This window comes from Rhinoderma darwinii, chromosome 8 (assembly GCF_050947455.1).
Source record: "Rhinoderma darwinii isolate aRhiDar2 chromosome 8, aRhiDar2.hap1, whole genome shotgun sequence".
In the NCBI taxonomy this organism is placed as follows: domain Eukaryota; kingdom Metazoa; phylum Chordata; class Amphibia; order Anura; family Rhinodermatidae; genus Rhinoderma; species Rhinoderma darwinii.
The window spans coordinates 17,404,863-17,431,582 of NC_134694.1; the positions used below are offsets into that span (position 1 = coordinate 17,404,863).

At 42.5% G+C, this 26,720-nt stretch overlaps 1 protein-coding gene across 5 annotated transcripts in view; it reads left to right on the forward strand.

The window, feature by feature from the left end:
* ATP2B3 (ATPase plasma membrane Ca2+ transporting 3) overlaps nt 1-26,720 on the forward strand; it is a 172,039-nt gene that overhangs the window by 102,755 nt on the left and 42,564 nt on the right. For 3 of the 5 annotated variants that reach the window (XM_075835358.1, XM_075835354.1, XM_075835356.1), the window contains exons 8-13: nt 3,281-3,322; nt 8,809-8,973; nt 14,691-14,905; nt 16,207-16,449; nt 17,511-17,752; nt 20,017-20,251. In XM_075835358.1, the coding sequence (XP_075691473.1) occupies nt 3,281-3,322; nt 8,809-8,973; nt 14,691-14,905; nt 16,207-16,449; nt 17,511-17,752; nt 20,017-20,251 (1,142 nt within the window). The remainder of the gene's footprint in view (nt 1-3,280; nt 3,323-8,808; nt 8,974-14,690; nt 14,906-16,206; nt 16,450-17,510; nt 17,753-20,016; nt 20,252-26,720) is intronic. The other 2 variants (XM_075835355.1, XM_075835357.1) reach the window with 1 other exon arrangement.

Sequence of the window (26,720 nt, forward strand, 5' to 3'; positions counted from 1 at the left end):
ATGTAACAAAATTGATTCACATTTAGAACATTTCAACCAGTTTATCGTAGGTAGAGGGAGATCACATGAAGGAATCCAAAAAGGAATGGTCTACAACCTGCGGCTCTAAGGCTGTGGTCTGCAATCTGCGGCTCAGGGCATGCTGGGAATTGTAATTTCTCAACAGCTGGAGAGCCACAAGTTGGGACTACTGCACTCGAGAAATGAGGTTCCACCTATTGTGGCTGTGTATCTACATATTGGAGGTGACCATTTTGGGTCTTCCACTACCAAAGTCCCCATGGGTAAAGTAGTCTAGCATTCTGTAATTTCTCCATGGATCATTGAGGCCTATAAGGATGACCTCTATAAATTTACTTGTGCTGGACACCACATGGTTGTCTGATGACCAGACACACATTACATTGTAGTCATCTGGTTTATCAGAGTGACTAAAACTAATAATAGTGGCTCCAGAGAGATTTGAGAGTCTGATATCTTCCCATTTTCCTGTTTTGTTGGATGTTTTTATCTTTCTCATTGAAATTATGGAGGTAAACAACAAAATAGAAGAAAAACTATTACTGTAAATGTATTTTTAAGAGGTTTTTTGTGACAAAGTAAGAGGGCCTTCTGGGAAGATCTTTCAATTTGGCTATGGGATGATTCTATGTATCTTTTTGACTCTTCTAAAAATCACAAAATATTGAAATACAGAAATGGGTATTAGTAGAAGTAAATAAATGGGATATAGCAGCACAATACACAGTAAGTTATGTTGTATTGTAATGCAGTCCACAGGGTCAGGTCCACAAATCCTCAGAATACATCTAAGAGAGGAAAACCGGGCACTGTAGAAGATATATGTATCCACCAAATACTGATGATGTGTCAGCTCTGTATGAACCTTCCTCAACACAAGCTATCCAGACAATGCGTACATGGGTGGGCTATGCATACAGAGAGATATTTAGTGTTAATCCGGGCAAGAATTAAAGACTTATTCACTGAAGTTGAGCTAGATATCCTGCCCACCAAAACTGGGTCATACTTAGCACCTGTAGACCACACCATCATTTCATTTTTTGGATAAGTGGGGGTCGGCCACAGCTTTATTACAAAAAAGGCAAAAAGGGGTTTGAGGACCGTGCATAAGCACAACAATGTTATATAACTGTTCCTGTAATGGGTATGTCCCAATTGTTCCACCAGATGGATCTTCTCCACGTGCAAGGCTCTCCTTCACGCCAGCTGGGACATCTAAAACAATGTGCAAATATACAAATTACAATCTGCACATGGCATAACATTTACAACCATTATAATAGAAACAATGAGAGGGAAAGATCAACAAATCAAATACAAATTTCTCAAGAAAAACTTTACCAAAAGAGAAATGGGATAAGGGGGAGTGGTGGCAACAACCAGAACACGTTGGTTGAGGAGGGGCATTTGACACTTGGTTTTATAATTTATGCCCCTGCCTCGCCCTGACCTGAACTGCCAATCACACAATGGTATAAACAGCCCGACATAGCACAATTTTTTATGCCTTGGTTACAGGTTACCTGCATTATACATTATGTTGCCTGTACTATGTTATCTATATAGGGTCCCATGTTCTCCTTCTTTTTGCATGACAACCCAGATGCCTGCACTGATTGGCATCAAGAACGACTCTGTTCCCGTGGAGCTTTTCTTTACCTGGGGCAATGATCCAGTTCACTGCCCTAAACCTGTATCTAAATACCCTTGTCAAGGCAGAGTGGCCTACTCCATGCAGTAGGGCTGAAACTCTGCATTTGAGGGAATAAAAGGGGCCTTTAGTTTTTCACTATAATTGGAGTGCTGCCTTTTATTTCGATTTTTTGCTATTACTAAGTCAAATTAGTCGGGTTGCCGGAGAGAATTCTCACCCAACACTATATCAGGTAGTGCCTCTTTATATATAGATAGAAAGATAAATACACATTCTGATATAACATATTTATTATTTTTATATATATTTTATTTAAAAAATTTTTTGCTAGTAAAGATCATTTAAGATTTAAGATAACTGAAAAATAATACATTTGAGGAAGATGCGTAATAGGGGGCAGTGGGATCTAAGAGAGTAGCCTTGGATTGTGACTGTTCATTGTATATGTTTAGGCAAGACATTTTTGTGCAACATAATACAAAAAATTTGCTGTAATATTATATGTTTCTGAGAGGTTTTATTGTGTAGAAAGAGTGGCGGTTGTCGCCCATGACTTGTCATATTTCTTTTGTCACTTAAGTCCATTCCCATAATCCATACAGATTTGGCCATTGTGGCTGCATTTTACCCCATAGCTGTACATATAATCTTCACATGACTATACTACTGTATTCTATTAAAACTCAAGAAGTCAAAAAAGTTTGTCACTTCGAGATAGGAAATGAGTAGAGTGGCAGGTGCAACATCTACGTGGAGCTCTTATATTATCCCAGTGTTTGTGTGGGTTGTCCCCGAGTACTCTAAGTTCCTCATAGGCTTCAAAGGACAGTAAAAGTCCAGGCTAAACTGAATTTTTACAAAAATTGGTCAACTTGGGTCAATTAACAAACCTCGGTCCTCCTCTTTTATAGTATCTGACCCAGAGGTTTTAGATGTATAAGGGTCCAGAAAAAGTAACCTCTGCTGCTCAATTCAGAGGTGGCTGCAGTGGTTGTCAAAACCACGCCCCCTTAGTTAATGCTCTCCAGCTATTGGCTGTAGCTACAAAGCACTGCCCCCTGCCCACTCCAGCTCTTTTACATCTCCTACCCCCGGTAGACACCAGCTATCTGGATGCAGTGGCCAGTTTTGGCTTGGGGGCTTAAACAACATATTTCTTTCTAGCTACTTTTAGGTTTCCAGGAAGACACCCTGAAATAAAATGTATATAAAATATCCTACTATAGCTTTATATTTCATATGATGGGTCTTCTATTTGGTTATATCTGCTCTGTGTTCTATTTTTGCTGCAGCGACATTCCAGAATATCTCAACGTTCTGTGCAGTACTGAATTTTCAGATTGTTCTGTAGCATTTTTGGAATACTGGATGCCGGAGTAAAGGAATTTTATTATATATCTCTTAGCCTGAAATCACTTAATTTACTGCTCATTCAAAGGGATTGATCCCATTCTTAGAAGCTGAAGTCCTTCCTCCGTCCATCAGTCCCTCACAGCTCCACTTTCAGCCCGCCACCCATGCTGCACTTGTCTTTTTGTGTTTTTGTAGTGTACTGTCTTGTTTGTTTTTAAGTGTTGTGTTTGTCACCCTTTTTTGTTGTAGGAAAACAGCAGGATGGGGCAGTGGAGAATATTCAAAATAAAGGTAATGTGTCAACCGTGAATGCGACAAAACCTCAACATACAGTGCTTTGTGGCGAAACACGGAAGTTAACTTTATTACAATGTCATATCTTCTATAAAGAATAGATCTGATAGAAACTATAATGGGGCACCTTGGCTGTGTTGCGTTGCCCGTTTATCATATGAGCAACAGTGTCTTGTATCAGGCACCACACACATTACCATCTGGAGCATGGGCAGATTTATCTAGCTGCAAAAAGATGGCATACAACATTTGAGGACAACTACTGCAGGAGTTATGAAGCACCCGGAAAGATTGTCACTACCGTACTTAACCGATCATTCCAGATTTTTATCGCCTTCCCGACATCCATCATAGTCCCAGATTGGGTTCACCACTGCATATTAGACATAGCTTGTACCCTACAGAGTATCTTGGTTGGTTAGGAGCAAAGTTCACATGTCTGTACACAATCTTGGGATAGGAAGATGCCAAGGACTTTATTGATTCCGATTTAGAGTTGAACTTGAAGAAAACCAATGTGGTTAAAGAAAACTAAGAGAAGCAATGAGTAACAAATAGCTTTGAAATTATTAAAACAAGAAGTTAGTGATGATGCATTAGAGGGATCATGTCCAGGACAGCCCCCTTTAAGAAAGACCATCGACTAGATGCTCTTTCTAAATCACATTAGCACCTCTCCTGTTCAGGGTGGCGATGTAAAGCATGCACTTCATGCAAATTAATGTGACTTTTTCCCTTATTGGCCACATGGTCGTAACTCCTTTTAGCACTCTTTTATGCTGTGCCTCTCATTATCATTTACAATTATATCAAAGGCCAATAATTGTCTTTTCATACCTCAGACAAGATCTCTCTCTTCTGAAAGGCAACTTGCTGCAGCAGGAGCCCTCCCCCTCTGCTCTGTCTACTACAGTAGACCAATACACATTAATCAGGGAAGACTGATTCTCTCAACTGCGCTAGAAGAAAAGAATAGATGGCGCATCATAGGGAAAGTATATTCTGGTAAATGTTGTATCGAGTAGGAAAAAGGAGGCTCACCATTATGAGGTGTGCTAAATGATAGGCACAACTCTATAGAACAATTTATTGATCTCCCACAAATGGGGAAACAATGCAGCCAGTGGTAAAGAGCCCAGGTAATGGTGCTGGGGGATAGCCACGTAGGCGTGGGCAGAGCTTATTTATAAAGCTAACAGAAATAAGGATGTATACATATATATACAATCCATAGGATGAAAGGAAGTAATCAAACACTGTATAGCCATGATCCTCATTCAGGGACCAATGTTTCGCCCATGTTTAAGGTTGGAGAATCCCTTTAACTTCCACATGTGTGTCAATAATATTTGTCATTACTGCTAATATGCGCACAAATTTTCAGTGTTATATTATTTTAATGTAAGCTACTATTGATCAGTCCTGCTCAGTGGAAGAGTGGACTTACGGCTAGGTTTTTTCTCCCTTTTAAATGCACAATGGTTTGAGCACAGCATGGAGGCCCTCAGCCAATCAGGTTACTCATTCTTCCCTGCCCACTTCATAACTGAGGAACGAGACACAACAGGGTGTGTTCTGTTACAGCGAGAAGGCTTGACAGGGCTTCTATTGTGGGTCTGCATTTAAACGCCTCATGTGCGTTGTTTTGGTTGAGGTCTGATGGTCGAATAGCTGCCTCCATCAAGCAACATAATTATGTGAAAACAATGCCATCTCGGTAGGGCACAATGGCAGCTTAAAAATGGATATGAAGAATTGAAAATATTCACACTTCCCGGTGGAACACTTGCAATTACAGCTTAAAAATATTAACAAAGTTTAAAAAAGATTGAGGTTGGACCCACAGTCCTTGACGTACATTCCTACGGTGAATAATCCATTGTGAACCATTGACAAAATGTCTCTAATTAGTTGGTGGACCCTGATAACACCTATTTGATTTTCAGGTGCTGGGATCATTACAATTGGTTTATGGTATTCACAAAACGTTTAAGCCCCTTTTAATTGCTACAAGTTCATTTTTTTAGGGGACACTTTATACTACGATTCTTTACTACAAAGTGTTGAATTTCTCTGCAGCCCCTTCGCAGGGGGAATGAGGCATTACACAATTCCAAGGTAAATCAATGGGCTGTTAGGGTAATGCAAGGACATGCCTTGGTCCTCCAGAGTGAGTGATGCTGTCATGAAGACAACACCTGCCCGTATCCAGAATGGAGAGCTGCTCTTTAAGAGCGGCTCCTGCTCTGGTGGATTCAAGACATCCAGGAGCCAAGCACGTGGAGATCCACTGATCCAATCTGAAAGGGGTCGTCTTTGATGAGGCAACCACTTTTAGGACTAGGAATGAATTCTAGAGAGGGAGGAAAGATTAAGGTTTCAAATGTAAAGCTATGTTCTTGTCTCCTCCCGGAGATCGGTTCCATCCATTAAAACACAACACGTGAACCCAGCCATACTGCCACTCGTTTTGTGATCAAAGCTACAGTATTTGGCCATTTATTGGTGTCCTTGAGATCTCAGCTCAGGAACCAAATTTGGATATAATGTAGATTGCTATGGGATGAAGTCACGTTTGCTCTTCTTTTTATTGTGTTATGTTGGAGCAGTGTGTGCAAGTGGGTAAATAACTGGCATAAAGATAGAGAACAGAGGATGATTATTAATAAAAACACATGCAGATTGGGTTCCCGATAATAGTAGGGTAGTACAGGAGGTAAACATTTGGCCTCCTCTCTTTAATATATTTATTATAGAGAGCCTGTTGAGTAAAATATCATTTTTTGCACATGATACTAAACTGTGTAACGTAATAACATACAGTAGAGGACAGTATTATGTTACAAATGGATTTGGATGAATTAGAGGCTTGGGCAGAGAGATGGCAAATGAGGTTTAACACTGATAAATGTAAGGTTATTCACTTGAGTAGGGAAAATACATGTCACCATTATATACTAAATGGGAAAACACTGGATAAAACTGAAATGGAAAAGGACTTTGGGATATTGGTAGACAAACAAAACTGTAGAAACCAGGCTCAGGTAGCTGCTGCCAAGGCAAGTAAATCATAAAAAGGGCATAGTTCTAACACTTTACAAATCACTAGCCCGACCGTAGATGGAATATTGTTAACAGTTTTAGACACCAGTGTACAAGAACCACATAGCAGATCTAAAGTGGGTTCAAAAGCGGAAAACCAAAGCAAATAAATGGAATAGGTTGACTGCAGTAACCAGAAATATTTTAAAAATTATGGTTATTTAGTTTTGAAAAAAGACGGTTTAGGGGGTCACCTGATAACTATATATGACATGCAGAGCTATGTCTGATGATCTATATATACCCAGGACTGTAATGATAGCAAGTGGGCATCTGCTACATCTAGACAAAAGAAGGCATCTATACCAACATAAAAAGGGTTCTTTACTGTAAGAGCAGTGAGACTACAGAACTCCTTGCCAGAGGAAGTTGTCATGGCTAAATTATTGTATATTTCTTGTAAGATATAATATTACAAGTTATATTTACTAGATTACTGGAGATGGGTTGTTGATCCAGGGATTTATGCAGTCGGGAAGGAGTTTTTCCCCTATAATGAGATCATTTGGCTTCTATCTCATCCGGGTTTTTGCCTTCCTCTTGATTAACATTGCAGGATAATAGGTTGATCTTGATTAATATAATTTTTTTTTAATCGTAGGAACTATATTACTGTCTCTTCAGGCTTTCAACTGAACTCTATAAGTATATGGGATTATAAAGTGGTGTGAACAGGCATACTACAATTTGTATTCCTTGACCTCTTACATTCTGCAACTAATAGTCAGTGACAAGAATCAGATCCATATTTGTATTGTAAAATGACATCATTCCTCAAATACCGTATAGCCTTTAGTCCGTGTAGATTTCTTAGTGCGGTTTATAGCATTAGTTTGGTTGCTGAAATCTTATTCTAATTGACCTCTTCCCTTCATGTATTAAGACACCCTTTCTGAGGTTGGAAATAAACACACAAGCTTCATTGTCTGTCTGGAAATTGAAAAAAAATAATCCTCTTAATAGCTCTAAAGTGGCAAACACATTCATCGTAACTTCCTAAAGTACGAGTTACAGAGATGGTTCATGTATCGCTATGTAACAGGCTCAAGTCAGTCCCTAAGGCAAGATGATCCATTAAGGAATATGTAATAGATTTCTATGCAGATAGTGTACATCCATGGTCAGTACAAAAACTGCCCAGGGCAAGATCAAGGTCTGTAGAGGCCCTGGGGCTAATCATAAAAAATGTTGTGACGAGACACTACATCAGAAAAAACAGACAACATATGAAAGATGAAAAGCATACAGAAAGAATATCTAAAAATATTAAAAATTATGTCACAATCACAAAAATAGTCTTCCAAAAAGTTCTATAAAGTGCACAAATAAGAGTACCATGCAGTGTCCAAAGAATACCACTACACAGTGACCAAATAATAATCGTCCTAAGAAGAGTGGTGGAGGCCCCTAAAGGTTGCCCCTTCCTATAAGCCAGCCCTGCCTGCGCCACTGTCAACTTCCCAAATGACAGCGCTTGGGGACTGAATCTGAATATTTAGGATGTTGTTATCTTAAAGTGGTTGTCTCATGAAGACAAACACTGTCCACACACCCTTTCAAAGAATATGGATGTCATAGAAGAGGGTTCCCCGATCAGGACCCCCCCCCCCCCCCCACCATAAGCCAGAGTGGAGGGTCTCTCTTTAAGAGCAGCTTCCATTCTGGTGGACTTGAGCCATCCATGTCTTACATAGACTGCCATTCATTAGAATGGCCACCATGTAATACTAAACATCTGGCCGGACAAATCAGCTGTTTGTCGGGGGTTCCAGAAGCCAGACCCCTGGTGATCAGTTGATTGCCGTCGCGGCTGCATTATGAAAGGTGTGTTTTCTGATGATACAATCCCCTTAACCAAGTTTATCTCTTTCTATAGAACCCGTTTAACACATAATAATCTCTCTAACATACAGGATATAATGTACAATAGAATTCCTACAAGCAGATGTTTAGACATCTTCATTAGACCTCTTTCCCCGTACGGTCATATTGTATAGCCCATAAGTTAGTCCAGTGTGGTGCATTCATGGGTTTACTGAGTAGGTCTAAGCATGGCGTCGGTCTCATCACCCCTCCCCCTATGTGTCATGCGATCCGTAACATAGGACATGTCCTGAATCAATACACAAGACTCTTCAATAGGCTAGCTGCATAGGATTAGACAAAGCAACATTTGTGACCTCCACGTGTCAAGGGACCCAAAAAGCATCCTATGTTGGTTAACCGTTTGTTGAATGGTGAATTTGGTGATGTTGATCAGTTCTCCCGCTATGTTGCTCGGAACCTTTTTCGGATACTGTTGAGGGATTTTTTTTCCACTTCTATGTTACCCTGTGAAAGAACAGGATTTTGACAGGTTTTTCTGATTTATTTTTTTGTAGCTAAAAAGCAGGATGGTGCCGTTGCCATGGAGATGCAGCCGCTGAAAAGTGCAGAAGGTGGAGAAATGGAGGAGAGAGAGAAGAAAAAAGCCAGTGTTCCCAAAAAGGAGAAGTCCGTGTTACAGGGGAAACTCACCAAGCTGGCAGTACAAATAGGAAAAGCAGGTAAAACGGAGTATTGCGGTTATGGATGAAATGGACATATTTATAAGCGCCATTATGGTAAATTTGACTCCTCAGGCTCTAGTACATACAAGAGAAGTAGCAGACATTTTGCTAAGTCTAAGTTAATTTATCAGAAGTTTTAGGAACTAAGGGTGCGAAATACAATATAAGCTGACACTAATACCAAGGCTTTATACTGTTAAAAACGGTGGCCTTAAGTGTGAGCCAATGGCGCCTCATGCACATGACCGTGTGCGCCGTCCGAGTCCCGTCAGTGATCCGGGGAAAGATTGGACATGTTCGTTCTTTCCTCGGATCGGAGGCTCAGACCTTTTTTCACAGACCCGATTCACCCGCTAAAGTGAATGAGTCCGTGAATACTATCGGGTGCCACTCGGATGCCGTCAAAAACGGCCCGAGTGGCACAACGGTCGTTTGCAAGACACCTTATAGATTCACTTCAAAGTCAATCTCCAGGCAGATAATTCAGGGTGGGCCATGAAAAACAGACCCCTGTTTCCCTTGTGTTGTTTGTACAGGGTAATGCTTATCGGTCCTCATTCATCAAAGCTGTCTTACAATAAAACTGTCCTTGTTGCCCATAGCTACCAATCAGAGGTCAACTTTCATTTTACCACAGCAGTTTAAAAAAATTAATGCGGCCCATCGTATTCTTCCCCACCGGTCAAGTGGTACTCTTTGCGGAGGGCAGTAGTGTTGTGCGTCAGTGTGTCCAATTATTCGAGTTAAAGAGGCTCTGTCACCAGATTTTGCAACCCCTATCTCCTATTGCAGCAGATCGGCGCTGCAATGTAGATAAGAGTAACGTTTTTTGTTTTTTTTAAACGAGCATTTTTGGCCAAGTTATGACCATTTTTATATTTATGCAAATGAGGCTTGCAAAAGTACAACTGGGCGTGTTTAAAGTGAAAGTACAGCTGGGCGTGTATTGTGTGTGTACATCGGGGCGTTTTTACTTCTTTTACTAGCTGGGCGTTGTGAATGGGAGTGTATGATGCTGACGAATCAGCATCATCCACTTCTCTTCGTTAACACCCAGCTTCTGGCAGTGCAGACACACAGCGTGTTCTCGAGAGATCACGCTGTGACGTCACTTCCCCAGGTCCTGCATCGTGTCGGACGAGCGAGGACAAATCGGCACCAGAGGCTACCTTTGATTCTGCAGCAGCATCGGCGTTTTCAGGTAAGTCGATGTAGCTACTTACCTGCAAACGCTGATGCTGCTGCTGAATTAACTGTAGCCTCTGGTGCCGATGTGTCCTCGCTCGTCCGACACGATGCAGGACCTGGGGCAGGAAGTGAGTGACGTCACACGCTGTGTGTCTGTGCACTGCCAGAAGCTGGGCGTTGTGAAGAGAAGTGGATGATGCCGATTCGTCAGCATCATACACTTCTAGTCACAACGCCCAGCTAGTAAAAGAAGTAAACACGCCCAGTTGTACATAACTTTAAACACGCCCAGTTGTACTTTAGAAAGCCTCATTTGCATAAATATAAAAATGGTCATAACTTGGCCAAAAATGCTCGTTTAAAAAAAAAAAAACGTTACTCTTATCTACATTGCAGCGCCGATCTGCTGCAATAGGAGATAGGGGTTACAAAATCTGGTGACAGAGCCTCTTTAACAAAGAATTGCGATAGTTGGGGCCTATGTATGCACAGGCTCATTCAAAGAAACACAGGACTGTTTTGCTGGCCATTTTCCAGACCTTCCCATTCCAGCAAAAAGCAGTAAACATGGTTTGGTTTGGTGCCGTAAGTGGCGTAACACAAGATCATTGGCCATTGCCCAAAAATGAAACAACCACGTTTTCAGATACCCGTTGTCATTGCAGACATCCAAGAGAGGATTATGAGAAGCCTGAGGAAATAGTCACAAAAATTATCCCAGCAGGCGCATGTCAGCAGAATAACATGTCGACGTCTACTGCAATCGCTTCATCTGAAGCCATTACAAGTGTCAGTTATGAATTAAAGGAAGATAAACAAATGCGTGGGGCATATTGCAATTGGCTACTGGATTTGATCGTAGACGGTCATTTGGACCCGTTGCAATACATCATGTATTATGAAGGGTGGTTACATCTAACCAAGTGTGTTAGTTCACAGGACAATAGGTACTGGCACACAAAAAATTCACATGAGCTGCACCAACAGCCACCTACTGTTCCTAAAATCATAGTTTTGCGCGTAGCTATTAGTGTTCGGATTGTGGGTCCAATATTGTTTGATGAAAATGTGAACGCAGTCGTGTGTATGGACATATATGCACTTTTATCTGTGGGGTTACCTGAAGGGCAGGCTTTATGAAACCAATACCAGACAGTGCCCGAACTGAAACAGCAAATTGAAATTCATGTCTGGAATATGGAACGCGTGGTGCTGCAGAGGGTGTTCCTGAACGTGATAAGACGGGCACAACTTTGCATAGCCGCTAGAGGAAACTACTTCCAGAGTCTCCTGCAATGGTTAAGTACGTAATTCTTCCAATACCCTGTACAAAACACATAAGGGAAACAGTTCTATTTTTTGTAGACCATCCTGTACAAAAAGTATTGTTTTTATCATCATAATTCTTTATGTGGTCTGGGTGAGTTAAATAAGAAGTCGGGTTTCTGGTTCATGGGAGAGTTGGGGAAGGAGTGGTTTAGGACATATAAGAGCTAGGTTTATAGATTTCTGGCACATGGTAGAGATCGAGAAGGAACGGTCTGGCAAATGGAAGAGCTGGCGAAGGAGTGGTCTGGCACATGTTAGAGCTGGGAAAAGAGGAGTCTGGCATATGGGGGAGCCCAGGAAAGGAGTGATCTGACATATGGGGGAGTCCAGGAAATGAGTGATCTGGATAATAGTAGAGGTGGGTAAGGAGTGATCTGGCACAGGGTAGAGCTCAAGATGGAGTGGTTTATCACATGGTAGAGCTTAGGAATTGGTCTGGCACATGGAAGAGCTGGGGAAAAAGTAGTCTGGTATATAGGGGAGCCCAGGAAAGCAAGGGTTTGGCACATGTTAGCTGGGTAAGGGGTGGTCTGGAACATATTAGAGCTGGGAAAGGAGAGGTCTGGCATATGGGGGAGCCCAGGAAAGTAGTGATCTTGAAAATTGTAAAGTTGGGTAAGGAGCAATATGGCACATGGTACGTTGGGTAAAGAGTGATCTGGTACATGATCAAGTTGTGTGAGGAGTGATCCGGCACATGGTAGAGTTGGGTAAGGAGTTATCTGGTACATGGTAGATTTACATAAGGAGTGATCTGGCAAATGGAAGAGTTGGGTAAGGAGTTATATGGTATTTGGTAAATTTACGTAAGGAGTGATCTGGCACAGGTAGAGTTGGGTAAGGCGTGATTAGGCACATGGTAGAGTTGGGTAAGGAGTGATTAGGCACATGGTAGAGTTGGGTAAGGAGTGATCTGGTACATGGTAGATTTACTTAAGGAGTTATCTGGTACATGGTAGAGTTGGGTAAGGAGTGATCAGGCACATGGTAGAGTTGGGTAAGGAGTTATCTGGTACATGGTAGATTTATGTAAGGAGTGATCTGGCATATGGTAGAGTTGGGTAAGGAGTGATCAGGCCCATGGTAGAGTTGGGTAAGGAGTTATCTGGTACATGGTAGAGTTGGGTAAGGAGTGATCTGGCACATGGTAGAGTTGGTTAAGAAGTGATCTGGCACATGGTAGAGTTGGGTAAGAAGTGATCTGGCACATGGTAGAGTTGGGTAAGAAGTGATCTGGCACATGGTAGAGTTGGGTAAAGAGTGATCTGGCACATGGTAGAGTTGGGTAAGGAGTGATCTGGCACATGGTAGAGTTGGGTAAGGAGTGATCTGGCACATGGTAAAGTTGGCTTAGGAGTAATCTGGGACATGGTAGAGCTGGCGAAGCTGCACTTAAACTTTAATAAGTGCTCTAACGCCTATGTTCTCAACCTCTGCTACATCTACCCCAGGGAATACATGCCATATCTCTAATGGGTACTAGCATTGTACTCATTCTATGCTTTTAATAGTCAGCACAGTGTATGATCATAACCTTGGGGGTACTTTGATATAATTTGTTTGAGTAGGAGGTACATGGCTTAGGAACGTTGAATAACCCTGCTCTTTAAGCTCATAAGTAGATGCCCACTCCCCAGATTTACAAATTACCATGCAAAACTGTTCCCTCTAGTAATGGGGCCAGAGGCCTGATATTTTGGAATCACTTCTCAAGTAAAGACTTTGTTAATGTATTAATGAATTCTGTTCCCATAATAAAATGCCTGTGTATACAGTATTTTGTTTAATTTAAAGACACGGTAACACGCAGGCACGGAAGCTGAATATTGCTTAAGTCTAGGAATGGTGTCTTCAGCTGTATGTAGGTGACCTGAATGTATTCCATTCTTTTGAAGTACTGCTTTGATGAATAAGTGAAGTCCACGGGCAGTTTACTTTGGGAACTTCATGTCTTCTATAGACGCATCCTGTCAGATTTTTCAATTGACCTCTCAATTGTCTGCAATCTATTGCTATTTTGTTCCCAAAATAAAATGTCTCCCAGGTTGTTGGATTTAATATAATGCGTTTTCTGTGAGTTCTGGAAATAGAGTGAGAAGAAAGAACAGAGACCAGGGAAAATGAGAGTATAAGTTTTATTACTTTTTTTCTATAGAGGCGAGAAGTTGAAATGTATTTTCTCCTCCCTGTAGAGGCCTAACAAAGAAAAACGCTTTTCATTGTCAAGCTAACATAGATTTGACTGTTGCAATTTTTATGTGAATTATATTTCCAAAGAAAACTGTTCTAACCATGGTTTAACAATGATTACTATATAGCAGAGCATATAAAGTATATGGGCAACAGCTGTTGATAATATACAATGTGCCAGGTAAATGCTGGCGGTTGACAGCCAACACTAAAGGGAGCTTACACAATTTATAAATGTATACAATAAACTCCCCCTAGTGGTGACTACAGGCAGCCAAAATTCTATCTTTTAACTCTATTGTTATGCAGGGGATTTGGCGCTCTGTATGCTTCAGGGAAAAAGAAGCTCAGGCCGATATACAAATATATTACGAAATTGATCAGGAAATTATTTTTTACCTAAAAACAACATTTCCCTCCAGGTCACCTATTGAAATTAAAAGACATCCTTGGTTTTCAATGGATGCCGACAGTTCTCCAAAGTAAAGAAACTGCTCTGAGCTTTGGCTTATTTTTTAATTGTTTAAATCCAAAGTTATGGCCAAACCCCAGGGGCTGCAACATGTGGCTGTGGCAAACAACACTCAGTAGACTGTCAAGGTATGCTGGGAGTTGTAGTTTTTGCAGCACCCGGAGAGCCAGAGACTACAGCAGTTGTATTTTAATAACAGCCCCATGCCAATAATTGAGTTTTTATTTGTAATATAATGGTCCCATATACTCAATAAAAACTGTAGGTGGTGAGTATCTGGCTCTTGTTGAACTGCAACCTTTAGTATAATCAGCCAGCTACTGGGAGTTGTAGTCCAGCAGTATCTAAAGAAATATTGCATGCAAATTCATGTTCCAGGGTAAAACTTGCAACAGAACTCAGTGTGCTGCCATATTCTGTCTCTCTGTCCCTTATTAACCTGGTTTGTTGTCCTTTCTGACTTACCTCCTCCCCTTCTTCCCTTCTACTCCTTTCCTTTCTCCTGTCCTTTAACACCCCCTACCTCCTCCACCAGGTCTGGTGATGTCGGCAATTACAGTTATCATCTTGGTGCTCTACTTTGTGATTGAAACCTTTGTGGTGGAGGGCAAAGTGTGGCTAGCGGAGTGTACCCCTGTCTACGTGCAGTACTTTGTCAAATTCTTCATCATTGGAGTTACTGTCCTAGTGGTGGCTGTGCCAGAAGGCCTGCCCTTAGCCGTTACCATCTCTCTAGCCTATTCTGTCAAGGTAAGCAGTAGCGGCTTTGAAAACCTCCCCAAAGAGACCTTATATCTGTCCATATTACAGTAGTATGTATTTATTTGTTTAGAAATAAAGCATTTCATCAAGGCTATGTCAACCTTTGCAGCCAAATTTATTTTGTATTGCTTTAATGCATCTAAAATATAAAAGTAAGCAACTTTGCAAATAGATTTTATTAAAAAAATATCCTGCTAGTTTGTGTATACAGCTCCCATTCATATCAATATGTCTCCATGGTTACAGACTACAAACAAAACCCTGTGTAGTCGGATCCAGCAGTCATACTCCCTTGTTTCTGTACCCTACTTCTTGCTAACGTACGTTAGCAAGATGTAAAGGACAGAAGGAAAGGAGTCTGTTACCATGGAGACACATAGGTCTGCATAGGAACTATGAACATAAAACAGTATGAGATTTTTAATCAAGACCATTTGTAAAGTTGCTTCATTTTTTTTATCATTGATAATGCAATAATTAAAAAAAATGGTTGCATAGGTGGACAAACCCCTTAAAGAGAAGTGAGGTCCCATCAGGGACAAATATGGGGCTCACACGAGGTTGAACATTGGAGCAATAATGTTTGCATGATGATAGTCATATCTACAATATATTAAAGGAAAGCATTTTCAGTTATATTTTAGAAATGGTGTTGGGCTATGGTGGATAGAGGCGTCAGGCACTTCTGGCGCCACTTATCTCGAGTTGCAGTAAAATCAACCACAACACACAGTTTTCCCATCAATTTAGTCATTTGTTTTAATGTCCATGAGATCTGCGCGCTGTATATAATAGTAAAACCTGACATGGGGTGCACAAACTTTTGCAGACAAGTAAACAAGCACAGTGCTGAAGCAGTTTAACCAAATATTGTGTTTCATAACCTGGAGCTCCCATTGGAGATTCTGATTGGTTGGGCAATAATTTGCATTAGTGACTTTCAATGCATTAGGCCAAAGCATCGGGCACTTATTTTTTTGTGTGTCTTCCTACATTTCTGTATAACAGATAGGAGACTTCATATCTCAACATATATTGACGGATGGAATTCGATTTCTTTAAAATATTTTTACCAAATCTGAAAACTTCTCAGGTTTCCCAGTGTAGGACACACAACACTAACATTCTTAGTACTGATATGAATGTCGATAGGGTAGATTCTTCTGCCCTCCTGCCCTTGTATGGTGGAAACCTCAGGTTTGTTACGAGTTCTTTGAGTCTGTTCCAGCTTTCCATCCATTCCCCCTCAAGATATGAGTAATATTCAGACGGATGTTTTTGCATTGCAGAAAATGATGAAGGACAACAACCTAGTGCGACACTTGGATGCTTGTGAGACAATGGGCAATGCAACTGCCATCTGCTCTGACAAAACGGGAACTCTGACAACAAACCGGATGACAGTTGTGCAGTCTTACCTTGGAGATATCCATTTTAAAGAGAAGCCAGATCCCAGCAGCCTCAATTCCAAAATCTTAGATCTGCTTGTCAATGCCATTGCCATTAATTGTGCCTACACCACCAAGATACTAGTAAGTTCCACCACCCATTGTATATATTGTCAGGTGTATGACATACAATTAACGTCAAGTCTAGCCTGAGGGAAACCTAAATTAATTACTTCAACCCTTCCTGAGATTTGTGTGCAGTCTCCATGACATTATCAGAGACCCAGCCATCTGATCAAGGAGGATATCAGCAAGGGTTTCCTTCGGAGAAAGGCAGTTCCTCATCTCCTGCTGGCCTACACAAAAATATCAAATCTGAGGATGAAAATGTATGGAAAGAAGCTTGCAAGCTAACCATTGTATGAGACCTTTCTGGTGGTCCATACTGGATATTTAGATGAACAGATGTCTCACTACCCATTGGCATGGCATCTACCAATTTATGGCTAACATTAGATACATAACCAGAATTTCCAGCCCACTTGGTTTATAGGAAACACTATAATGATTTCTGTATATATTTATTGAGATATCATTTATCTACCTACTTATATGTGTTGGAACTATGTGGAGGAACAACCAGATCCTGTTTTAGAGGGCCACTCTCTAGAGATTAAAGATGGCCATTTCCTTGTCATTCATGGTTGTTCCAGACAACAATGACATAAGTTAAAACAAATTGATTATTGATTTCTGTCTTGATGTTTGGCCTGGTCTAGGCTTCTATTTATGGTTTGGCACAAACTACTTTTTAAGTATTTCCAACGACTGCACCCAACAACGTTTGGAAAAACCCAACATAGCAGATGGACTTTTCCACAAATATCTACCTTAGGTCGGTGTCTGTCATGCCATTTGTGTCACCAAAAAGGCACAAGAGTCTGTAGAAAATGGGCTAAATTGACCTTTTTGGCCATCTGAAATTTTTAGTGTGTCAAGCCACATTGTAACTGGACTTGACCATTCCAGGCATGGCTGATACTTCTTAATTTTGTTTGATCACCATGAAATAACCTGAATTGTAACCACTACACTTATATATACAATATATATATATATATTTCATGTTTGACTTCCGGTATTAACATGTAGCGGTGATCAGCTTAGACCACATCTTCATTATTATATCTTATTTAATTTTCTAGCCTCCAGATAAAGAAGGAGCGCTTCCCCAGCAAATAGGCAATAAAACTGAGTGCGCCCTGCTTGGATTTGTTCTGGATTTACAACGGGACTACCAGCTGGTGCGAGACCAGATTCCTGAGGAGACGCTCTATAAAGTGTACACCTTCAACTCTGTTCGTAAGTCTATGAGCACCGTCGTGTGCCTTCCTAATGGAGGATTCCGACTGTACAGCAAGGGAGCTTCAGAGATTATCCTGAAAAAGTGAGTATTCACAGAAATATTTGGATGAAATCTGATTATAGTTTTTTAATCTCCTCAATATTATATTTTTATGGTACCAGTTAAGGAATTGTTTCCATCTATATTACAAGGACAACCAATTGATTTTCAAGATTAGCCAGACACATCCACTGGATCAAGGAAGGGGGTCCCTTAGCCATCTCATTGTCGGTGGACTTTCATGTGAGAAGGGGTTGGCCAAACTAGAAAGCTGAGCTCGGATTTGTTGCTATGGGGAACAAGGTCAATTTTTCTGTTGGAAAGTGTTGATAATTAGTGCTTGTGTGCCCATGTTATACTTGCTGGTACATACCATTGAAAATAATGTAATGGTCTGGTAGCTATCTGATTGCTACTTCCTGTCAGCCATACTAGCTCTAATGTGGTCAATTTTTTTAATTAACTAGTTATCCAGTAAGTCTAACGCCCTAATTTTCTCAGTGCTTCCCCTGCCTGACATTCTGTTTTTACAAGCTGGAAAACAAGCAATACAGGGAAGTGCAGTTTAATTGGGATATCAGTGAGGGAGGAAGTAGCTAACTTCTCCTCCGAATTGGGTTTTAATATAAATTAATATACCTGGCACATAACATGCAACTTGTAACCAAACAAATGTTGCAGATTAAGGGTTCATGAATATGGAAGCATTGTGAGTCTGTGTTGTAGGGATTCATAATACATCACCCATAAAAACTATGGGCCCATAATGATCTTATATGGAGGCGTACAGAGTTTTTTCTCATAAATTTGTACAGAATGTTGTGAGACAAATGATCATGGCATGTTATATCGCAGAGGTATTTTTTCTAGGAGAGAATAAAGAGGTGTATGGAGGCACCACATGGCGGCACACGGAGTGCCTACGGCCTTGTAATTAGGAATGTGCATAGATTTGATGCATGCTATGATAATTGCCTGTTAACTAGCAACAGCGACATTTGGTACTGTGCCTCATTGCATTTCGTTGATCCGATTTCTTTTTGATGAATCAGCACAAACAGTTGACTTTCTGTCCCACGACTCCGAACCTAAGAATCTGTAAGATCTTCACAAGTGTGTGGTATCTGACCCACACAGTTAAAGATCATTCAGCTCCAGAGATTGGACAGTAGGAAATCAAAGACGTGCCAGTGGATTATCATAGTCACAGTCACATACCATATGTTACTTGCATCCGCTCCTCAGAAAACAAAGTTCCATTTCTTAAACCGATCCACCCTGATGGTTACGTTTCCTACAAAGGCTTAATTAAAGACAGCGGGGAGAACGAGCGGTACAATGTGTCACATGCACAGCAAGAAACTTCCGCCTAACTGCATTGTGAAAACTGATCTGCATTATTGGGGAAAATCTTCTGTAGCCTTAGTCAGATCAGGCAATAAGAGGCATTAATATGGCCAGGATTAGTTTGTGACACTAAACAACAGATCCCGGTCGTAAGGTTCCCACAATGGCCAAGAATTCAACAAGATATGCCGGTACTGTCTGTCTGAATGAAGAAATAAAATAGAGGGGAAGCAATAAAAAATGTAGGGAACAAGTCGATAGATTATACGGTATGGGCAAGCATGTGCACTGTGTTGGGCTTTGAGTTTTGTGTAGCGGGACAAGCCCACCGTCCAGCTATACAGAATAAGTGCATGGTCCCTTTTAATTGTATTGTACTTTATGCTGTTATCACCTGGCTATATCAGTAACAAGGATTAATCGGTTATTTTTGCTTCCCCCCCCCCACCCTCAATGAAAAGTAATAAATATTTTGCTCTTGGTGGGACACATTCTAATATCAAGACCTGAGCCCACCTGAGGATCTTCTTGTCCTGTAGTGGGCCGATCCAACCCTGCATAAGCACAAATCCTAAATACACAAATCCTTAAAATCCCCTGCTGGGAACCCCTGTGATCAGTTGTAATTTGTAGGAGAGCCCAGCAGCAAGTGTTCCATTTCCCTGCAGCGCCGCCACAGGTGAAATGAAGTATTATAAACATTATAATGCAAGGATATGTCTGGTCCTCCAGAGAAAGAGAGAGATGCTCTTTGTAGCCATTCTCCACTCTGGCCAATAGATGAGGATTCTAAACGCGGGACTCTCTTCTTCTTAACTAAATTTTCCAAAACAGACAACCACCAAAGATTCACAGATCCACCAAAATTACTTCATGGAAATGGCAATGGGGCAACGGTGGTAACCTCAATATAAGAGGTGTTTTTGGTTACGTTTACTCTTATTACTCTACATTTCTAGGTGTTCCAACATCCTTAATGGCGCTGGTGAACTCCGAACTTTTCGCCCTCGTGACCGGGATGAAATGGTTAAAAAAGTCATTGAGCCCATGGCCTGTGATGGACTGCGTACTATTTGTATCGCCTACCGAGATTTTCAAGGAGTTCCGGAACCAGAGTGGGAAAATGAGAATGAGATAGTGGGAGACCTGACGTGTATTACTGTGGTAGGAATAGAAGATCCCGTCAGGCCTGAGGTCAGTATTTTGATCATAAGAAAAGGTCATGTATAAAAACTAGTGGGGGAGACTTATCAGAACTAGTGCAAAGTAAAAATGGAGCAAATTCCCATACGAACCAATCAGAAGGACCTCTGAAAAATTAGATCAGGAATCGGTCTGGTTGCTATGTGCAACGGCTCCACTTTTCCTTTGTACTCGTTTTTATAATCCTGCCTAAATGATTTTGCCCATATCGGGGAAGGGCTTGGCCTTGGGCATGCAGGTTAACCAACACTAGGTATTAAGATAACCGAAAAGCACAGCATGGATCTGATCAGCCCAAAAAGAAGTACACTGCGGCTGTCAGCAAGCAAGTAATCAGGTGTGAGCTAGATCCTGGGGCGTGTACCCACAAAAGCATCCAAAGTATGAATATATAACTGCAGCAACCACGAGGAAGAGCTTCCCAGGAGGATGGGAGCAGTAGTGAAGTGCACGGTGTATGGCCTGAGGTATCTGTAGGAATCTCTACCTCTCCTCCCTCGCTCCTTCTCGGGCTGGCACAGTGACAGGGGGGGGCTGCACTATGGATGATGGTGGTGATAGTCTTTTCCCCCGTAGCAACTCCCGTGATGGTGGTAGTAGTATGTGTGCGCCTGGCAAGGTGGTATGTGGGGTGCCCTTGATGTTATGCAGTGCAGGGACCAGACGACACAGGGGATTTGAATAACTCACGTTTACTGAAGAACTTTATACAGTCTTCCAAAATGGAGGCACGTTATCTTCTGTCCACTTCAACAGTTGAGGGGAAGAAGGGACCAGTGGGTGACCAATGAGGGTTTCAATTGTCCAGCTATATCTAGAAATCATTCACTTTTCCAGCAGCGTGTGTAATAAATGAACTCACTTTTCTCAGTGATGAGGGTTGTAGTTGAGTGACTTGATAGACACTTCTTATATTAATTGTGGCGTGCGGCAGAACCGGTAACAGCGCCAGCAGGAGTTCTGAGGCCCAATATTATATAGACTTCTCCTCAGAAACAGACAGACAGCTTTTCAGCTAAATAATACTTGCTGTGGTGATGATAGAGATGATATGCTGGTTACAATCTCCTTACTGTTCCTCCTCTTGCATTGGGCTGCAGGTGCTGAGACCTGTTGCCAGTTGAAAGGATTGTATTAATCTGCTGTGTCAGAGCAGCTAGCAGACATGTCTGTCTCCTCACAGACACGACCCGACTCCTCTGTGCAGACTGTGAGACAGAGTCAGAGTGAGGCTCTCGGGCTGTAGCCAGGCTCCACCCCCTTTTCAAACAATGCTAGATGTACAATGCACCCTCTAGTGGCTCCCCACTGATACCTTCATCCTTCTCTTCAGCTGGTGAACAGCACACTGTGTGAAAAATAATAAAGACATGTAAAACACATCGAATGCATGACATACAAATAACAGGGAACCAGAAGGGTATCTTCTGGGATGCTGCATACTCCCGGACTTAAGACAAGACGTCCTCGTCGTTTTCTTGGATATGAACAGCCTAAAAGATGTAAAAAGGGTTAACATGAAATGCAAACATCTTAATAACATTGTATTCCTGTATTCTTGACTCTCGAAGGGGGAATAGGGGCGAAGATTTCTTCTGTAACAGTTGGAAGATGAGGGGCAGAAGTCTCAAGTCAAGATGAGCGGCAGTGTCCAACAGTTTATGGCACTTAGGATATGAGGGGCTCTGGTACGTCAGAGTCTATGGGGATATTCCCTCTTGAACGTAACAAGGGTTGGTAGGCTTCGGCCTAACTTGGATAGGAATAAATGAAGAAATGAAGAAGGGGCTCTAGAACATAAGAGTCTTTCTTGTTCCCTACTTGCAATTATATTCAATCCCTATAGCGAACTGGTTTCACGCCTTTAGTGGTTCTCTCTGATCTCCTGACAGGTTCAGGTACAACAACAGCAGGTACATGATGTGATCTGTCCTCTGTGTGAGTTGTAGACACTGTAGGTGTAGGATCAGGTGCAAGGAATGACAAAATTGGGGTAAACCACCAACTCAGTGGGTTCTTTATGTCCAAGTGTTGCTCTTGAGTTGAGGACTCAGTAGTTGTTGCTTCAATAGCTTCAGTTACTTCTGGTAGATCAATTGCAACTGGTTCTTCAATTGATATTTCCTGTTCAATGGTAGGCAACTGTTGATCTTGTAGGCACAGTTTAAGCCTGTTACGGTGGACAATTTGCGGTTGTTTACCATCTCTTTGGATCTCATAGATATCTGTTCCTTGGTATGGGACAGCCTTGATGGTATAAGGGATTCTTTCCCACTTAGTGTCCAATTTGCTGGTTCTTTGAAAGTTTTTCAACCAGACAAGGTCTCCAACTTGAAAGGGTTTAGCATTAGCATGTTGGTCATAATCATGTTGTTGCTTCTTTCTCGCTTCTTCCATCCTAGCTTCAACAATTTCATTTGCATCAGCCATGCGTCTTTGGTGTTCACTCACCCACTCTGTGGTTGGTAGAGGGTTCAAGTCATCTGGAACGGACACATTCAATGAAATGTCTGAAGGCAGCTTTCCTTGTCTTCCGAACAATAGGAAGTATGGGGTGTAACCTGTGGAGGCTTGCATAGTGTTGTTGTAGATGTACACCAACTCAGGCAAATGATTTGGCCAGACAGCTCTCTGATGAGGCGGTAAAGTTCTGAGCATCTCAATCAGAATCTGGTTCATCTTCTCACACAACCCATTTCCTTGGGGATGGTAAGCGGTTGTTCTTAGTTTCTTACAGTTGTACAGCTGACAAAGTTCCTGAAATAGTTGGGATTCAAATGCAGAACCTCTATCTGTCAAGATCTTCTCAGGACAGCCATAGGGTAGAAGGAAAGTTTTTAGGAAGACTGCAGCGGTGGTCTTTGCTGTCAAGTCCTTTACGGGTACTGCGACTGTGAATTTGGTGTAATGGTCGATGATGGTCATGGCATAGGTGTATCCTGTTCTACTTGGCTCCATTTTCACATGGTCGATGGCCACGATCTCCAGCGGTCGATGACTCACGATAGGATGCAGAGGGGCCTTTTGGTTTGGCTTCTCTCCTCTTGCTAAGGCACAAGCAGTACATTCTTGACACCATTTCTCGACATCACCTCTAATTCCGATCCAATAGAATCTTCTGCGAATTGTAGCTTCTGTCTTTTGAACTCCAAAGTGTCCAGACTTGTTGTGGTATGCCTCAAGGACAACTTTGGCATCTCTCCTTGGGATGACAATTTGGTGCAGCCGATTACTGGTGATGGGATCCAGCACTCTCCTCAGCAGCAGACCATTCTCTTCAAAGAGACGTTTCCTTTGTCTCCAAAGGCGAAGTAGTTCTGGGTCTGTGTTGCCTCGGCGGATTCTAATGGGTATTTTTTTGGTATCCAGGTAGTCTAGGATATCTCCAATCACTCTGCTCTCAGCTTGCAACAGGGCCCATTGTTCTTGTTCTGGTGACTGCTTCTTGGCCTGTTGGGAAGAACAATGTACCTGGGTTTTGTTGTTGATAGCATCAGGATCTGCAAAGCGGTTGTAGAATGCAGGCATCTCTACTTCCTCTTTGTGGTTGTCATCATCAGGATTCTCCGGGTCTTCTCCTGTAGGCAGGCGGGACAAGGCATCCGCATTGATGTTGGACTTGCCTGTTCTGTATTTGACCACGAAGTTGTAATTTGCTAATCGTGAAGCCCATCTCTGTTCTAAGGCTCCCAGCCTTGCGGTGTTCAGGTGTGCTAGCGGGTTGTTATCTGTGAAGACAGTGAAGGAAGAAGCGGCAAGGTAGTCCTTAAACTTCTCTGTGACGGCCCAGACCAATGCAAGGAACTCCAGCTTGAAGGAACTATAGTTCTGATCGTTTCTTTCAGCTCCTTTGAGTGCTCTACTTGCATAGGCGATCACTCTTTCTTTGTCTCCTTGTTGTTGGGCCAGCACTGCACCAAGTCCTTGGTTGCTTGCATCTGTGTAAAGATGGAAGGGCAGGCTGTAATCTGGGTAGCCCAGAATGGGTGGTTCAGTCAATAATCTTTTTAGTAACTGGAAGGCAATTTCTTGTTCTTCTTTCCAGTTAATGGGAATTCTCCTCTTCAAGTGTTCTTTAGGGTGCCCCCTCAAGAGTTCTTGTAGCGGTTCAGCGATGCGGGCAAAATGAGGAATGAATCTCCGGTAGTACCCGGCAAATCCGAGAAAGCTTCTTACTTCCTTCACAGTGGTAGGTGTAGGCCAACTGTGGACAGCAGCTATCTTCTCAGGATCTGGCTTTATGCCTTCTGCGCTCACTATATGTCCCAAGTACTGGACTTGAGGTTGGAGGAGGTGACACTTGGAGGGTTTGATTTTTAAGCCATTTTTGATTAGGACCTGGAACACTTCAGCTAGATGCTTGAGATGATCTTCATAGGACTTGGAGTAGACTATGACGTCATCCAGGTATAGGAGCACAGTCTCAAAGTTCCTGTGACCTAGGCATCTTTCCATCAGCCTTTGGAATGTTCCAGGAGCATTGCACAGTCCGAAGGGCATGCAATTGAACTCGAATAAGCCCATTGGGGTGGTGAAGGCTGTCTTCTCCCTATCAGCTGGAGACATTGGTACTTGCCAGTAACCACTTGTGAGATCCAGTGTAGAGAAGTAGGCAGCTGATCTCAGGGCTGTCAGAGATTCTTCAATCCTTGGAAGAGGATAGGCATCCTTGTGGGTAATGTTATTAATTTTTCTGTAATCCACACAGAAGCGAAGGTTGCCATCTTTCTTCCTGACAAGAACTAGTGGTGCAGCCCAGGGGCTGTGACTTTCTTGGATGACTTTAGACTCTTTCATGTCGTGGACCATCTGCTTCACGTCTTGGTATAGGGCAGGTGGTATAGGCCTGTGTCTTTCCTTAATGGGAGGATGAGTACCAGTGGGAATAGTGTGCTCAATGTCTTTTGCTCTCCCATGGTCCAGAGGATGCTTACTGAAGGCTTCATGGTTATCCTGAGCCACTTCAAGTACTCCTTGGATCTGGTAGGCAGGTGTTGTTGCAGTTCCCACATGGATTTCTCCCCACCAGGGTGTTACTGGTGCTTCTTCTGACGTCTTTAGTTGCTGTGCAGCCTGTTTAGCGGTGACAGTTGGAATGTCCACCAGGTCTTGCACACTGAGTTGGGACAGCTGTGCTACAGGGTAGTACTTCCTCAGGGTTACTGAATGGTCTCCTAAGTTGAGAAGACGGATGGGTACTTTCCCTTCGACCACAGTCACTAAACTTCGGGCAGCCATAACCATTGGATGTTCATCTAGTGGTATTGGTTCCACTAGGGCTTGGTAGTCAAGTCCTTGTAGGCCTGAACGGGCCCGACACCATAGCAGTGTTTCTGTGCCAGGTTTTAGGGTTACTGGATGGTGGTCCTTGATGCGAGCTCTGCAGATCTCTCCTCTGGCGTTGGTGAATCGCTGTTGGGCAGCCAGTACACGGATGGTCTTGTGTATTACCTTCTGGGCAGCCTGGGAAGCCGTGGGGACGGATTGTCGTAGGGCCTCTAGCATTTCTCCATAGCAGTGCTTTAGGATGTTCATTCCCAGAATTACTGTGGGTTGTCCTTGATCTTTAACTTTGATCACGAGGACTCCTTGCTGAGGTAAGTGCACTCCTCCCACTTGGACAGTAGGCTCCCAGTACCCGTGCAGAGGTAGGGACTGGCCGTTGGTAGCGATGACGTCTAACCAGGCTTCTGGAGGTTGCATCAGGATCTCGCTACTCCAGTGTTGTTCAAAGGCGGCCTGCTGGATGGTTGTCACTTGGGATCCCGTATCCAGGAGGGCAGCAAATGGTACTCCATTGATGCGGATGGTAACTTCTGGACGAGGTCCGACAAACCGTGGCAGCCATTTTGGATCTTTGGGACCTATTATTTCTCCTCCCGAGGAATGGTCCTCTGCCTCGGGAGACGTCCGTTTAACGCCCAGCATTGACGTTCTTGGTGACCTATCTTATGGCAGTGTCTGCAGGCAGGTCTCCCATGTTCATCAAAGCGATCTGTCGACGTTTTGTTGGGACTATTGCGGTAGCCCTTGCTAGGACTATTTGGATAACTGTCTCTAGATGTTGGCAGCTCACATTTTACTGGAGAGCTGGCTTCTAGATTCTCCAGTCGTTGGCAGACTTGCTCCAGGCTTTTGGCAATGAGTTTCAGTTGATCTTGGTACTGATCTCCTCCAGCTGTGATTTGAGCCTGCGTAGTCTGGTAGGTGATGGGCTTGCAAGGTGTTGGATGTGGTGCTACTGGGGCAGGTTCCTCTTCTGCCTCTTTAAGAGGGGTGGTAGCCCTGACTGTTCTTCTTCTGGGCCTTCTTTCTAGTACCTCTATGGCCAGTTCTTTAAACTCATGGAAGGTGCTGTCAGGGTTCTGGACGGACATCATTTGTAGTTGATGACTCATGGAATCTGAGGCGACTCCTTCAATGAACTGCTCCCTCAGGATTCTGTCTGCTTTTTCAGCCT